The 18201-nt window shown below is 43.0% G+C and overlaps 1 protein-coding gene across 1 annotated transcript in view; it reads right to left on the reverse strand.

The window, feature by feature from the left end:
- Window positions 1-1067: 1067 nt before the first annotated feature.
- Window positions 1068-18201, reverse strand: part of LOC124607398 (5-hydroxytryptamine receptor-like) — a 178384-nt gene continuing 161250 nt past the window's right edge. The window contains exons 3-4 of the mRNA XM_047139720.1: window positions 13931-14213; window positions 1068-1438 (exon numbers count right to left, since the gene is read on the reverse strand). Of these exons, the coding sequence (XP_046995676.1) occupies window positions 1068-1438; window positions 13931-14213 (654 nt within the window). The remainder of the gene's footprint in view (window positions 1439-13930; window positions 14214-18201) is intronic.

Consider the following 18201-nt stretch of genomic DNA (forward strand, 5'->3'; position numbering starts at 1 on the left):
GTTAACAGACGTATCGGACCTTGGCGGTTGCTTAGGTACACTGTAGCAAAGTGCCCGAACAGGGTTCTGGACGACGATCGTGAAGCTAAGATATTGCTTAGCAGCAGCTGAGGTGGTGTTTTACGTATACCTTAAATTAACTGTAACCAAACTGCGCTCAGGCAACGTAGCTCGTTTTGCGTTTATCGGCGATAAAACCTCCCTAGAGGTTGTAGGGGCACCCATTACCTTTCGGATCTTGCAGGTCATTTCGTATGAGCTGACGAAAATATACTTCAGCCAGCAGTCACATAGCTCCACATTACATTTAGCGTAATTCGCGATGAAAATCTTTCTCGTGGACCCATACGTGAGGCTGTTTGGTACGCGCAAGACGAAGAAATGAAAACTAAACTGCCTGTCGTAACTGAGGCAGACAAATTAGGCGCCACAGGACAGGAAATTAGATCGCACTGTGAAGTTCCCATCGCCGTTTATGCGATTTTTTTTTGTCAAGGCTACGCAGTACTAGATTTGTAACATGTATACTTGTATTGTTCCCTGATGTGTGATTTCTGTCTCTGAGATGCGCCACAGTACAACAGAAACAGTTGGCCATAGATTTTATGGGCTTAGTCGCCATGCCGCCTTTAGAATGAGCTTCGAGGATTTCAAGCCGTTCTCGACGGTCGTTGACTTCTCAAAGAAAGTACGATGTTTTTGCACCAGAATCAAGTCTGTAGCAAACAGCACCGGTCGAGGGTAACGTTCGAACTCCCACCAATCACGTGCCACGTTTGTGGTGGCAAGTCTTACACGACTGTGGGAAATTTCTAGCTCGAAGGCGTGCCACCCTACACGGAAATCTGGCCAGCTACGTCACCGATCCCGAAGGACTCGCCGTGCCTGACGGAGGGTCATCCTTGACTCGATGATGTGCACAGGTACTTTGAGAATGTGGAGAGGATCCACGTCACCTTGCAAGTATCGGGCGCACCGCAGCAGCTACCGTGCGCCTCGAGAGGCAGGCGGTCAGCAAGTGCTCATTGTTGGGCAATGCGGAGCAGTCGCGCCAGCGCGAGCCCAGCTCACTGCAGGTAGCGAACGCCCAGCTGTCGGTTGCGCCGGCGCAGGTCCGTGGCCCGCCGGCCGCACAGCAGCCGCTTGAAGGCGTGCCGGAACTCGGGGCTGAACACGGTGTAGATGACGGGGTTCAGCGTCGAGTTGAAGTAGCCCAGCCAGAGGGTGACGGCCATGAGGTGCGGCGAGACGACGCAGGCGGCGCACAGCGGCAGCACCAGCGCCACCGTGAAGAAGGGCGCCCAGCAGGCCACGAAGGCGCCCGTGATGATGGCCAGCGTCTTGGCCGCCTTGCGCTCGCGCTTCGAGTCAGCCGAGTCCTTGGGCTTGCGCCGCACAACGGACGTGACGCCCGCCACCGCCAGCGGAGCCTGGTACGCTGCGGAAAACACCCAGGGGAGCGCTCTCATCGAGAGGGAAGCAGGCGGCTATCACAGCGTACTGACAACGGGAGGACGCGACGGATTTACTTCAAACTCTGTACACCTTTAGTAGGCCATTAAAAAATGGTACAATTGGCTCTGAGCACTATGGGACTTCACTTCTGAGGTCATCAGTCCCCTAGAACTTAGAACTACTTAAACCTAACTAACCTAAGGACATCACACACACCCATGCCCGAGGCAGATTTCGAACCTGCGACCGCAGCCGTCGCGCAATTCCAGACTGAAGCGCCTAGAACCGCTCGGTCACACCGGCCGGCAGTAGGCCATTAAAACAACATAATGTGCAAGCAGTAGCCGCGCGGGATTAGCCGAGCGGTCTACGGCGCTGCAGTCATGGACTGTGCGGAAGGTCCTGGCGGAGGTTGGAGTCCTCCCTCGGGCATGGGTGTGTGTGTGTTTGTCCTTAGGATAATTTAGTTTAAGTAGTGTGTAAGCTTAGGGACTGATGACCTTAGCAGTTAAGTCCCATAAGATTTCACACACATTTGATTTTGCAAACAGTAAGATGCACTACTCTAGCATTCTGAGAAAACCGCAACAGAAGTTTAACCCGTCTGAATAGGTAGCTGATGTACCTTTGCGTAGGTACCACATATTAGAGTTCGTAATGGTCAAGTGATGCCGGCACGGTAGCTCAGCGTGTTCGGTCAGAGGGTTAGCAGCCCTCTGTAATAAAAAAGAACTTTGTTAATCGATCAACAACGAACTCAAACGGATGTGTTTGACGTCTGCCCCGAGCAGATGCATCGAAAAAAAAAAAAAGTGGTTAAGGTTAACGTGTCATAAGGCGAGTGTGTATGAGGCGACGGTTCGACTCCCGCTCAAACCTTCATTTTGTAGTACAAGTGCAAATTCTGTGATATTAAAAGAGTTTGAACCTATACTATTCCTTCTTGCTACGTTAGCAAGGTCTCACCGCTACGCAGGTTATCTGCCAAATGGGGTCTACCTTAGTGTCTGCAGCTTGAAGGTCCGATGTGCAAAGTAGTCCGGATACCTTGCCACACTGCTTCATTTTCAGGAAAACTCTATGCGTGTCTTCATTTACTTGTCGATGGTTGTAAATCTGCTTGTTCTAATAATTAAATTTAATTAAAAACAGTAAGTCGTCAAATAACATTAAATGCACTAAAATTTCATGCAAATGCACGAGGTCTTTTTAATAATTTTATTACCTCTCAAATTTTATATAAATTAAATAATATGACCAGTGATGAACAAAGTCGAACCATCGCCTCATACACGTTCGTCTTACGAAACGAAACTCAAACGCTAACCACTTTGCTTTTTTTTGTTTGCTTCCTTACATTTTGTTCGATATTCTTCGTTACGTCTGGTCTGACGGACGTCACATGATACCTGTTTAAGCTGAAAGTTGATTTTAGTTACAGATGGACCAGCCCTCCGACTGAACACGCTGAGCTACCGTGCTGGCACCGCTTGACCACCATGAACTCTTAACATCCAGCACCGATGCACAGATACATCCGTTACATAAGAGAAGCGTAAAACTTCTCTTACGATTTTCTCGGAATTGCCACATTAGTCCACTCTACTACTTGCACACTAGGTTGTTTTAATGGCCTACTGAAGCTGTACAAAGACTGAAGTAAATCGAGGATCCCGACGTCGTGGCCTCCCCTTGTGAGTGCGACAAAAACAGTCTCGCTTTACACCATAAAAACACAACTCATCCAGTTCTATACTATCAAAAGTACCTGATTTACTACTAACCTAGTTTACCAATAATGATTAACACAGTTAGTTAGTTACTTCCATGTTCTAGAAATCATTCAAGCGGTTCTTTTATCGAAATGATGTGGAACGAGCCAGTTTACAGGATATGTATACATGATTAGTGTTGCCAGTAATGTACACGTTATTATTTTTAGACCAACTTATGCAGCTATGCTATGTTTATTTGCATGGCCATCTTCCGCAGCAACTGCTAAAATTATTAATGATTTCTTCATCTTAAGCTTTCTGCAATTCGTCCCATTCAGTACGAAGGGCGTGGTGGTACGCTCCTTCAACCGCTAGCCAGCAACTGAGGGCGTATCAGCACGCTCCCCCTACCCCTTCTCAATGACTGAGAGCGTGTCCGAGTGCTCGCCGTCCCTGAGGGCGATTTTTATCTGCGTTGCGGGCTTGCATGGTAGGACTTCGTTTCACTCATCATCGAAAATACGTAGTCCAGTTGAAATGTACAAATTTCTGAGTTAAAAATTACCGTTGAGGCACTTATGTTCTTCAGAAGCTGAAATTAGGATTTTGTTTAACTAAAATATCACTCCATATTTCAGATATTGTAATTTAATTGAGTCACAATCAAATCTAAGTAAACATATATCCTACACCTGGAAAACCTCACACATAAAATATTGAAGTGTCGTATCGTTGTGATAATAAAGTTTTGTTACCAGTTTATGCTCGTGTCTCACACCTACCGTGCTGTCATAACTAACAGTGGATTATTGTATAGGATTTCATCTTACTCATATTTACGCCCACTGTTAAGCTTTCTGCTTCTTTAACCTACCCCCACATCGCTAGTCTTAAGGCTTTAAGCCTTTTATGTTATAGTTGCCAGAAGTACCTGTTGTCTTACTACACGCGGACAGCTTGTCGGTGTTACCCAACAATTCTAAGACTCGACTGTTATATTCAGTTAACAAAGTACTAGCTGAAGAACATGGAAAAATCTCTCTTGATCATATAATTGACATATCGTTGAATGGGGCGATAAAGATTACATGCACCGAGCGATTATTTCCAGTGCTACGACTGTCTCTCTAGCTCTAGACCTTTTTCTCAGTCATTGAGAAGGGATAGAGGAAATGCGCCTATACGCCCACCATCACTGGGTAGGGATTGGAGGAGCTTGCCTGCGCTCTCCTCGTACTGTATGAGTTAATTAAAGAGACTTTATACCAGACGTGTTACGCTTTTATTTATAAACCATCTTCTGTGGCTATTCTGCCAATTGGAAACTGCATTTGGTTTATAAAGTTCGTGTACAATCTGCTTACAGTGTATCTGCCACTTGTTTACATATTCTCGAAACCACTGCTTTATTCCTCTTTGTTAGCCGAGGTTGATGTAGAAGAACTTCATTTCACATATACACTTAGCAGTTTTTGACTATCTCCACTTTTTCTTGCGCTGAATTTGCTTTATTTACACTTCACCTCGCGTTTGGATATCGAACTGAAGTCATGTGTGTTATGACTCAGTTACACGTAAATAAACGAACAGACATAAAAACTGTAGCATTCTACTGTGTGAAAACACAAGTAACTACAATTCCATTTTTCCAAAGGCGAGGTAAAGTGTAAATAACGCAAATGCAGCGCAAGAAAAAGTGGGGAAAGGCCAAAACTTCCTAGTGTATATGTGAAACGGAGTCTTTCGCCAGCAGCCTCGGCTAACAAAGATGGAAGAAGCACTGGTTTGGAGAATACGTAAACAAGATGCAGATACACCGTAAGTACATTGCACACCATCTTTCTAAACAAAATGCTGTTTTTAATCTAAAACACCCAAAAATGTGCAGATATACCTATCGAGTTTTCAGAATAACCACAGAAGACATTTTATAAATAAAAGTGAAACAATCTGGCGTAAAATTCTCCTAAATTACATTGCAGTAAGCTTGAGACGCAGATACCAACAATAACTTATCACTGTTTTTAAAATAGCTACCAGTTTCCAATAAAAATTCATTACTGGAATCGAAGAAGTTGTCCAGGTTCAAATGGTTCAAATGGCTCTGAGCACTATGGGACTTAACGTCTATGGTCATCAGTCCCCTAGGACTTAGAACTACTTAAACCTAACTAACCTAAGGACAGCACACAACACCCAGCCATCACGAGGCAGAGAAAATCCCTGACCCCGCCGGGAATCTAACCCGGGAACCCGGGCGTGGGAAGCGAGAACGCTACCGCACGACCACGAGATGCGGGCAAGTTGTCCAGGAGAAATGATTTTAAACTAGATTTAAAACTGGCAGACATTTTTATGTTCCTGCGTATTGAACTCTGTCTGAGCCACTGACAGCTTTAACACCGGGTAATAAAAGTTATTTTTCCGCTTGTGTTGAACGGTAGTACATCACTGTAATTCTTACATTCGGCTGGATTTCGGCGTGCACGGGTAGCCAAATGGTAAGGCGACCGCTCGCGATAAGGGATATCCGGGTTCGTGTCCCGATCCGGCAAAAACGTTCATTGTCTTCATTTCATTCTACAGCTAATGGTTGTCCTTGTTCGCAATTGGGAATTCATTTAATGCAAAACAGATGTGGTATTTGTACATATACATTTAGAACTATATTAGGTGATATTTTTATACAGAAAATCAAGAAATAGATGTTGTCAGAATATGTAAACAAGCCAAGTAATCGCCAAATATGGGAAGGGGAAAGAGAAACATACACACCAAGAGAATGAATAAGACGTAAACATTGCTCGAAATCAAAGAAACTTCGCTGAAAGAGGCCACAATGTTGTAAACTAATACAGGATGAGTCAACTTAACTGATAAGAACAAATATTTTTCAAATCGTTGAAACTAATTTTTAAAAAAGTATGGTGCCCAAATCGGAGACACAGCAGTGTGATCAATGTTCGTGATTACATGTACCAAGATAATGAATAAGTGATTTTCTTAGGTGGATCAGTGTACATTCTTATGGGTGTTTGGCAAATGGGACACAATGACATGACGGCTACAAAAAAATAAAAAAAAAATGTGGTGATACTTCTGGTAAAGCACTGGCTAAAAATTGTTACCTGATGTCTTCATGACAAAGGGAACAACGACAGCGATATTTTTTTCTCGATGCCCTTTCGACTATAGAGAATCTATACGTTGAACAGACCTGCATAGTTTAGGCGAAAGTAAAGTTGCGTTCTCAGTGCATTTCACTAGATAGTAGTGTCTCCCATCGTGAGCATTTTTCCAAGGGCGAGGTGAAGTGTAAATAACGCAAATGCATCGCACGAAAAAGTGGGGAAAGGCTAAAACTTCTGAGTGTACTGTTCAGTCTCTCAAATTAGCTCGAAGAGTGATTTCCAGCTTAGACCTAGGGTTACATCTGGGGGGACTGTCAGCATGAGAAGCTGTCCACTGAATTGGCGCGCACTAAGGCGACATTATTTGAACATTCAGCAAACGTCGAGGGATACAAAAAGTCCATCGTAGTCGGCTGCAGTCAACAACGTCAGCTGGCGACCGACACCTACAAATTACAGCTCGCAGATACCCGAGGAGAACGCAATGTGACTGTGCATTACCTGTTGGAGACAAACGGGAGGTTGTGTGGAACCAGACAATACGAGACCGTCACCGCACGATAGTGCATACGTCCTCTAGGAGTCCGTTAGGAGCAGCAACGTAGTGCGCAAAGAATGTGGGAAAGCTAATCTGAAATGGTTTTTGGATCAATGGCGTGGTTGCTCATCGCCATCGAGTACAAGATTTACCTGACACCGGATGATCGTCATAGAAGAAGTGTGGAGTCGATCATGGAGCAATAAACATCTCAAGCATGCAGTCCCGTGTGTTCCGCAGAGAGTAAGCTGTGACATGCTAAGTGCCAATGACGTAGATGGATGTCATCACTATCAAGGGTATTTTGACGGCTATGTACTATCCGTACAGGATCCAGCCCTTGAGTCAAAATTTAGGCCAATATTGCAGTATCATGCCGTATCCATCTCTTGAACACTTTCCTTCAGGAGGCAGGAATCAGCCGGATGAAATGTCCTGCCGTATTTGCTCAAATGAATACGGCTGAGTGTTCCTGGAAACTGATGAATCTTGGAGCGTATCGTCAAGGAACCACATTCACAAACTGAATGAGTTCATATGGACAACTGTTGAACGGTGGGGGAGGGTTTAGCATCGTCTCAACCGCAGTGTGGAGAGAATAACTAGAAGAAGCCAAACATGTTACAATGCAAGAGGTGGAGCAACACTATACTGAAGATCGCACAACAAAAAATTTTGGTTTCATTTATGTGGAGTATCGAAGACACTAATCTATTTTGATAATTGTTTTATTTTTATTTCACAGTAAAGTAGCTTATATACTTTTAAGGATTGTTAACTTCATGCTGTCCTTATTAAGATCGTACACGTTCGCAGATATTTAGAAAGTACAAGATTTTTTAAGAAGTTATTATTTAAGTTTTCACCGAAAACGCACTTTTCAGTGACTCTTATTTTTAAGTTGCGGGGAAGTGCAACAACCGGAGCGTGTAAGTAGCATGTCTCCTACAATATCAGAAACAACAGAGACATGGTGTGTGTATGCGTGTGTGTGTATGACTATGTGTGTCAAGCACGTGTGCATGAACGAGCGCTCATATCTTTGAGACTCGATATTTGAAACATGTCTTATAGGTAAAATGTAACACCAGCGTTCTGGGAAATTTGGATGGGCAGAACTTGCAGCATTTTGGCCCCAGCAGAGAGATAATATCATTTTTGTGGATGGTGGCTGACCAATGTACAGAGAGATGCTTTTTGTTACGGATCAGCCGTTTATTTCTCATAACCATCACTGTTACTGTACAGGATGGTCAATTTTGGGTAGAATCAAGTAATGATGGACACATGTCCACCTAGCAAGATTTGCGAATGTCAAAACGACCCATATTGTTGCGAGAAAACATTTTCTTGCTGTCTGTGACGAGTCAGTCTCTACACTCTTACTGCAGTACATTTTTTTGCTGTTTTTCAGATGCAATATACTGACTCTTATAAGTTTGAACTAACCAAAATTCGTTCAACTTTGTTTGGAACTATCCGGATTGAATTATTATATTATTGTGAACTATGATACGTCCACAGTTACTGTAAAGAGCATATTAATGTGTACAGATTTCCGGTATATGGTAACATCTTTCTTGTGTCAAGAATTATCGGTACAAAGTGTAAAGAAAATTGTCGCAATCGAGGGGTACACACGGCATCAAAACACCATTGGTAAACAGTGTTGGTGGCTGTGGCTAAGAGCGCAAGAGTTCCAAAAGCTCTACTGGAGAACGACAGAACATATTACCATGGAGTGTAAAGCATGTAGAGCAGTTCTCAAGTGATCTGCTACCGAGGAAGATTTCCAAGTAAACAAATAATCATTTCCAGTCAGGGTGTTCAGTTTTGATATCAGATTATTGTCAAGCGCATAGGTAATGGTTGGTTCAAATGGCTCTGAGCACTATGGGACTTAACTTCTGTGGTCATCAGTCCCCTAGAAATTAGAACTACTTAAACCTAACTAACCTAAGGACATCACACACATCCATGCCCGAGGCAGGATTCGAACCTGCGACCGTAGCAGTCGCACGGTTCCGGACTGCGCGCCTAGAACCGCGAGACCACCGCGGCCGGCTGGATTGGATTTACAATCCAACAACTAAATTACTGCTGTGATTGCTAAACAGAATGAACATTATGCCAGATTTCTATGAATATCAGAATATGCTCTCAAGTGTTACTGTACCGAAGTGCATTGCCATATGGCTCACATGAATTGTGCTGTGACTATTGTATACAAGTGAATTGTCATACTATTTACGTGAACTGTGCTTTGGCTACTGTGTACTGAATATGGAAGTCAAATATTATTACTTCTAAATCAATAGGATTCAGTCACATCAATCAGTGACGGTACCTCTATCTTTTGTACAGTCTACTTCAAATACGTTCTCAAATTGTCACATATGCGATTATCACATGAAAGATAATCTTTCTGTTTTCATATACATACACAGGCAGATCAGCATACCACACTCAGAAAATAATTATGTTACTTGTGATCAGCAAAGTTAAACTTAAAATGAGTTACTTCGCAAAGTTGATTAATACAGAAAACGATGTGGTTGTCAATATATATCTAACTGTAATGGACGCTACTAGCTAGTACCGTACGTACGTAACTGTGATGATACACTAAACATTGTTGCTATTATTGCTAATTTTTTCACATGATACTTCTTTTGCTTCTTGTGTATTTTGTGTCCAAGTATTGGTGTAGACTACCTGTGCTTACTACAACGTCATCGAGACACAGTACATGTGAATTGCAGTATCGCTAAGGTAATAGTGCAGAGTGATGGTTTAAGTGTAGAAGACGATCAAGTTACATGTATAATTAATGCGTCCGGCACCCCACGCGCTTAGATTAAATTTCCGCTTCGTCCTTATAATTATTAGTGGATATATTGTTTATTTATCCAAATAGTGACTTTAAATTATACTTCCACCATGTATGGCAAGTATATTACGAACGCCTTGCCAGCCTTTGACTGACTATTAAACTCACTGAGAAAAACCTCAAGCAAAACAGTGGCCCTTGAAACAAGAAAAAAAAGATCGATAATCACACACCGGTGCTCCAACACGTGACACTTAAACGTTACAAACTTCTGCACTAATCTGAATTTGTTTTACTCTGATAATGGATCTCCTCTGTCATCCAAACCAACAGACATTTCTTCTCTGAATACGTTAAAGTACAGTTTATTCATCTCAACGTCTTCATTCCAACTCTCCCCTCTGCCCTGTACACTTAACAGTGGAAGTGCTTTCGCGCTCTTAATGTTGATACCTTTGCTTTTAAATTCTTCTCACGTTCTTTTGACTTCTTTCTGCGCTATATCTGTCCCTCCGATGACTATTCTATTTTCAAATTAACAATTTTCCTGCAACTAATCGCTTCAGCTTCCCGGTATCTTCTATCGATTTCTTTCGTAGGAGACTTATATTTCTTTTTACGATAAATATTTTCGTACTTCATCAATTTACCATTCACAGTCAGCACACCGGACAAAATATTAGTCGCGCCCTGTAGCGGACTGTCAAGCAAGCATCACTGCTGGCGTATAATGTAAGCCACAGCAGCGAAGTGTGAATGTGCTAGTAAAAAAAAAAAAAAAAAAAAAAATAAATAAATAAATAAATAAACAAATAAAAAAAATGGCTCTGAGCACTATGGGACTTAACATCTGAGGTCATCAGTCCCCTAGACTTAGAACCTAACTAACCTAAGGATATCACACACATCCATGCCCGAGGCAGGATTCGAACCTGCGACCGTAGCGGCAGTCCGGTTCCGGACTGAAGCGTCTAGAACCGCTCGGCCACAGCGGCCGGCTAATGTGCTAGTCAATTGGATCAGTGGGGTGAAAAGGGCCGACGTGCAAAAGGTGACAAAATGACAGAAATGAGCTATCGCATTTAAACGTGCTCATGATGACACTGCAAATGAAGTTGCCGTATTTGTTGTGTGTGTAACACCAGGAGCCATGTAACGTGGAGTGAGAACCAGTCCAAGCCGACAGGGACGGGAGTCGAGTTTCACGTATTTGAGTGAAAATCTATTTCAAATATCACAGGAATTGGTGATGTCTGTGAATGCAGGTCCTTCTCAACCAGCGAACATTGCAAAGGAAACTGCCTGCAATACATATTTGGAATCAGGTATCTCGCGAAAGCCACTGCTCACAGCGGAAGGTAAGGGTGGAATGACCCAAACAACACACAAACTGGATGGTTGTTGAATCGAGGCGAGTGATGTGGCCGGAAAAGTCTCGGCATGTGACTTTTTCAAATGATTCAAAGCACTGAGTGCAGAGACGACACAATGAGCCGTTAAAGACGCGGTGTGTGGGAAGTGTAATTTAGGTCAGCGGTGGTTCTATGGTGTTCGGGGGTGTTTTTTCTACCATGACTTGGCCACATGTTTGCAAGTTACCGTGCACATCAACCAAGATGTTTATTTGAACATTCTCAGTTACTAAGTCTACAACTTGGTGATACGTTGCAGACACTCGTGTCTTGCAAACTGAAAACAACCGTGCTCATAAGGCTGTACTCCTTCATTCCTGGTTCGACTCACACTCCGCTAGCCTATCGCACCTCCATTGGCACTATAAGTCATCAGATGTTAACAAGTTATGAAGGCTGTGCGAGTATTTGGAACAGCGAGTGGTACACAGCAGTCATCATCCCCGCAGTTTGTTAGTTCTGCAAGTTGTGATCGTCAGTGAGTGGCTTCAAATGGAGTTGCAAAACTGAAGAAACATGCAAGGTGAAAAGATTTAAGGTGAACAGATATTAATGGTAAGATAAACTGAGACATTTGCATCCTCAGTGCAAGCGAAAAAGAATTACAGGACGTGTTGAATGGAGTGAAGGGCCTAATGAGAGTAAGTATTGAGAATAAACCGAAGAAAGAGGGAAGTTATGAGGTGTAACAGAAATGAGAGTAGCGATAAACTGAATACGAAAACTGATGACCGCAAAGTAAATGAAGTTAAGGAATTGTGCCACCTTGACAGCAAAATAACACATGACGAACGAAGCAAGCGGAACTTAAAAAGCGGATTAGTACAGCAAAAGAAGGCGTTCCTGTCCAAGAGAACTCTTCTACTGGCATCAAACATCGGCCTTAATCTGAGGAAGAAATTCCTGCGAAAGAACTTTAAGAGCACAAAATTGTACGGTAGTGAACAGTGGATAGCGGGAAAACCAGAACTCAAAAGAATCGAAGCGTTTGAGGTATGTTGCTACAGAAAAATGTCGAAAATGAGTAGTCTGATAAGGAAAGAGGCGATACTCCGCAGAATCGACGAAGAAAGTGAAATATGGAAAACACGAAAAAGAAGAAAGGGCAGAATAACTGGACTTTTGTTAAGACATCAGAGAATAGCTCTTATTTACAAATTTCACACTTTAACTGGGCTCCTGAGCGGAAGACTTTGGGAACAGAAGCTTTTGATAAGCTTGTAGTGGATTGGCTCTTGGGAGACATGGGATACGCCCCATCTCTTTTTCCCAGGGCAGCCAGATTGTGGCTTACAAATGAAACCAACATAAAATAGGTTGATACATTGCAGATGTGACACGAAAGTTGTCGGCGAGGTACTAAAAGGACGAGGTGGATCCTCTTCGTTCAGTTTTGTAAATAATGTTATCAGTCACTATGAACAACACGGAACGCGAATAAACACTAGATTCGCAATACCTGTTTACTGCTACAGCACACAATATTGTTAAGTAGCTAAGGTTGGGAATGAGCGTAAACATTACGGAGCGGCACAAGCTCAGCCGACTTTCGTCGATCAGAAAGGGGTCAAGTTAAGATGTACGATCTGTACAATTTACACACAGACACTGTGAGATAAAGCGCTACTGGATGCACTTAAACATTTTGAGATGTATTAACCATGATTTTCTTGAATGAGATTTTACTCTGCAGCGGAGTGTGCGCTGATATGAAACTTCGTGGCAGATTAAAACTGTGTGCCGGACCGAGACACGAACTCGGGACCTTTGCCTTTCGCGGGCAAGTGCTCTACCACTGAGCTACCCAAGCACGACTCACACCCCGTCCTCACAACTTTACTTCTGCCAGTACCTCGTCTCCTACCTCCCAAACTTTACAGAAGCTATCCTGCAAAGGTCCCGAGTTTGAGTCTCGGTCCGGCATACAGTTTTAATCTGCCAGGAAGTTTCATGATTTTCTTATTCCAATATGCCTTATATGTTTTGAATTTCATCATTATCAAAGGCTAATGCTTAATCTCATTATTATGACTCAGTAGAAACTTTTCCAAATGGATGCATGATCGTCTAGCCAATATCCCTTAACAACAGGCGAATAGAAATGTATATTGACTAAAAAATCAAGTATCCATTTGGACAAATTTCTACTGATCCATAATAATGAGATAAAGTACTTGCCTTTGATAAGGACGTAAAACGAAACGCGTAATGCGTACTGGAATAATAAAATAGTGGTCAAGACATATTAAAATGTTTACATTGCTTCCACGGCACTAGAGAGAACAGTAAGGGAAGCCACAGATTGGAATACGTCCAACAAATAATGAAGGACGTATTCTGAGTTAAAGAGTTTGGCAAGAGAGAGAAATTTGTGGAGTACCACATCGGCACAGTGAGAAGTTTATCAGCGCATGCCATACTACACGGTATTACCGTGATGCTTCCAGGGGTGACTAATTTTTGTCTGGTGTGCTTATTTCTTATATCCATGGATGTCTGTCCATCTTGTACTATTACCATTTTTATTTAGTCTGTGTAGTATTGGTTTCGTCATATTTATTATATAGTACCGAATACCGCCCTATATATAGCCTCATAGATCCTTGAACGTGCATCGTCATTGTCCAGTATCTCACCAGCCCATTACATTAGATGTTGACCGCTTCTGAAGATTTCCTCAAACTTCAGCCTACCCTCCGTAATTGCCAACCTAATGAGCGTAAACGAAAGGCATTCGTGCTGTGTGAAAGTGCACTGCATTACTTTCTGGTGACGGTCGACAGTGCGACGAGATACCACACAGACGATGCTTAGAATTTGGAAGTAAGTACCGTAGGTGACCAACTGACCGGCCGGCAGGGCGCAGTCGGTGACGGTGGGCGCGTCCGGTTCGAGCCCGTTGGCGACGGAGCCCTTCTCGGGGCTGCTGTTGTTGGAGGAGACTGTGGTGAAGGCGGTCGTCGTCTCGGAGATGGTGGGCAGCGGCCGCCCGATGACGGTGACGACGGCGGCGGCCAGCCCTCCCGAGGTGCCCGCCGCGCCCGCCACCACGCCGCCCGCCGCCGGGTTGCGCGCCGCCGCGCCGCCCCCCGCAGACGCCGTCACCCGCCGCCGGATGCGCTTGCGCGCCGTCTGCGGACACGACAAGGCGGACAGCCTGAGCAGTCGCCGCTCACTACTGCTCTGGCTACTTGGACCGCACCAGTCTGAGCCACATGCCGACATTCACATGCGTGGAATAAGGTTCCCCAGAACACACTCTCTTCTTCTGCCTGAAGTACGCGAACAACAGACATAAATTACCCTTAGACTACACAGAAACAGACATACATATACAGGGTGAGTCACCTAACGCTACAGCTGGATATATTTCGTCAACCACGTCAAATACTGACGAACCGATTCCACAGACCGAACGTGAGGAGAGGGGCTAGTGTAATTGGTTAATACAAACGATAAAAAAATGCACGGAAGTATGTTTTTTAACACAAACCTACGTTTATTTAAATAGAACCCCGTTAGTTTTGTTAGCACATCTGAACATATAAACAAATACGTAATCAGTGCCGTTTGTTGCATTGTAAAATGTTAATTACATCCGGAGATATTGTAACCTAAAGTTGACGCTTGAGTACCACTCCTCCGCTGTTCGATCGTGTGTATCGGAGAGCACCGAATTACGTAGGGATCCAAAGGGAACGGTGATGGACCTTAGGTACAGAAGAGACTGGAACAGCACATTACGTCCACATGCTAACACCTTTTTATTGGTCTTTTTCACTGACGCACATGAACATTGCCATGAGGGGTGAGGTACACGTACACACGTGATTTCCGTTTTCAATTACGGAGTGGAATAGAGTGTGTCCCGACATGTCAGGCCAATAGATGTTCAATGTGGTGGCCATCATTTGCTGCACACAGTTGCAATCTCTGGCGTAATGAATGTCGTAAACGCCGCAGTACATCTGGTGTAATGTCGCCGCAGGCTGCCACAATACGTTGTTTCATATCCTCTGGGGTTGTAGGCACATCACGGTACACACGGTACATGATGGCCACCACGTTGAACATCTATTGGCCTGACATGTCGGGACACACTCTATTTCACTCCGTAATTGAAAACGGAAACCACGTGTGTACGTGTACCTCACCTCTCATGGTAATGTACATGGTCGTCATTGAAAAAGACCAATAAAAAGGTGTTAGCATGTGGACGTAATGTACTGTTCCAGTCTCTTCTGTACCTAAGGTCGTTCACCCTTTGGATCCCTACGTAATTCGGTGCTCTCCGATACACACGATCGAACAGCGGAGGAGTGGTACTCAAGCGTCAACTTTAGGTTACAACATCTCCGGATGTAATTAACATTTTACAATGAAACAAACGGCACTGATTACGTATTTGTTTATATGTTCAGATGTGCTAACAAAACTAACGGGGTTCCATTTAAAAAAACGTAGGTTTGTGTTAAAAAACATACTTCCGTGCATTTTTTTATAGTTTCTATTAACCAATTACACTAGCCCCACTCCTTACGTTCGATCTGTGGAATCGATTCGTCAGTATTTAATGTGGTTTACGAAATATATCCAGCGGTAATGTTAGGTGACTCACCCTGTATACATAGCAACAAGAGGCCCCGAGCAATGGGCACAAGCAAACAACAATGGGTACTTTCTTTGCTAGATTCCCAATTTTTTGCATTACACTTACTCTAGTATTCGCTATCCTTAACTATTACTTGACTCGAATGTACAATTTTTCAGTGCATTTTGACATGTTGTGTCTGATTCATAATACGTACGACCTGTTTTAAAATATCAGGTAACAGGTCTTTAAATTAGCAGTAAATAAAATGAGAGTTGGCAATACTCTCTTAGGATTTAAAGGTTCGCTACAGCGCGAATACACAAGCTCTGGAATCTAAGATATTGTTGCCGCGCCTCGCAGCGCACGGATTAACTAGTGGCAGTTTGGAAGCCAGTGTAGGAGCCCGCCTGCTGTGGTGCGCACGTGTGTTGGGCGAGGGGTCGTCGCCGAGCAGCCGTACTGCCGTGTCCGCCAGCAGCGACACAGGATTTGGTATTTAGTTGATATTTTTTATAATTTGCACCGCGCTTATTAATTTAAAGAAAAGGGTTTGTGTATGTGCGTAGCAGCAGACGGTAATTTTGATAATGATAGAAGTTGAATTCTTAAGGGAAACCATTGTTAGGCAAATAGATTAAGTATTGATTTTTGTCATTGATTTCTTTTGTAATTGTCAGGGATCTGTTTCACTATGTATTTACTTGAGAAGTATTTCAGTCTGTCTCAAGAGTTTGATTAATTTGTAATATTGCTTTAATGCCACTGGAGGCAGATTTACATACGAAGCGATTGTTCAAAGAGCTTCTAGCGTTTTGTTAGTTGAATGAGAAAGAATCGCTTTCAGAATATAGTTTTTGAAAAAAGGAATTACTTGTTTGGGTTATCATTTATCGAGTTTAGATTTGACCAAACCCTTTCCCTTGAATTATATGTGGTTGTAGTAAGCAGCAACAGCCGCAGCAACAGCAGGAGCCGCCATACAGAACATGCGTTGCATTCAGCATGAATAATAGGTTTTTTTTAATGTTTCTGTTAAGTAATGGAATACAGGAGATCAAGAAGTGGCAGCAGAAAGGCCAAGTAAAAGACCAAGTAAAAAAAAAAAATAAAGTTTAGGCGATCTCGGTAATAGTAAAGTTAACAAGAGTACAAGCACGAGATTTTCAGTAGAAAATACGAGATAACAAGATTGAGCTCACGACTTTCACCTGGCGACATGCCTCCAGGATACGTTTTTCTTTCTTTCTGTTTTTTTTGTGTTTTTTTTGTGGCTGATTCATAGTTAGGTATGCTTCGTCTTTCTACTGCGAGCCGGCCAGAGTGGCCGAGCGGTTAAAGGCGCTACAGTCTGGAACCACACGACTGTTACGGTCGCAGGTTCGAATCCTGCCTCAGCCATGGATGTGTGTGCAGCCCTTAGGTTAGTTAGGTTTAAGTAGTTCTAAGTTCTAGGAGACTTATGACCACAGCAGTGGAGTCCCATAGTGCTCAGAGCCATTTGAACCATTTTTTCTACTGCGAACTGCAAGCTTACGCAACAGTAATCATTAGTGGCGGCACAGCATTTTGATCGCTTGCGCACTGCTTTGTATTAACACAAAATTTTTTTCAGTAGTTTTGTCTTTGAATTTGTTGGTGCATTGTGTAATAGTGGTATTTTCAGGATAGCGGTGTATTTAGTGACATGTTTTCGTTCGTATTGCGACAATGATGACGCGAGCACAAAAGAAAATGGGAAAGAATACAGATGCTACTGCAAACGCGAACGTAGATACGGTTCCGAACATGAATGTAGAAGCGGTTTCAAACGCAGTTTCGGAAAATTCGGAACAGAGAGTAGAAAATTCTTTTGAGAATATTGAGATCTGGGAATTTTCGAACAATACTGCGGAGAATCGAAATGTAGGCGATCATTTGCCAACAATGCGTGATGAACAACTGTGTGCTACACGTATCTTAGGACATGACAATATAGTGACGCAAACCGAACTCATTATGAGAAATTCCAGCGTTGCTTCCGCCTCAACACTGCAGAGTAATTTTGTTTTCCCCACTTTCGGTGGAAATTCAGGTCTCGTTGCCACTCCGATAGATCGGAGTAATTTTGCCTTTCCTTCTGTTAGTGGAAATGCAGGTACTGCTTCTGCTTTAACAGAGAAGAGTAATGCTGTACTCTCTGCCCCCAGTAATGATGTTTTATAATTATTACTGAGTGAACTCACTGAATTTAATGACAGACAGGAGAGAAAACTCACTGAAATTAACAACAATAATACAAAGAATTTCAAATCGCTTCAGAACGAAATTGACGAGAATCTCACATTGTTTCGGCGTGAGGTGAATGTCGCGAGCTCTATCTTCTTATCTCGTGTTTTCTACTAAAAATCTCGTGCTTGTACTCTTGTTAACTTTACTATTACCGAGATCGCATAAACTTTATTTTTTTTTTTACTTGTCTTTTACTTGGTCTTTCTGCTGATCTCCTGCATTCCATTATTTAACAAAAACATTAAAAAAACCTATTAT

This window comes from Schistocerca americana, chromosome 3 (genome assembly GCF_021461395.2).
Source record: "Schistocerca americana isolate TAMUIC-IGC-003095 chromosome 3, iqSchAmer2.1, whole genome shotgun sequence".
Classification (NCBI taxonomy): Eukaryota; Metazoa; Arthropoda; class Insecta; order Orthoptera; family Acrididae; genus Schistocerca; species Schistocerca americana.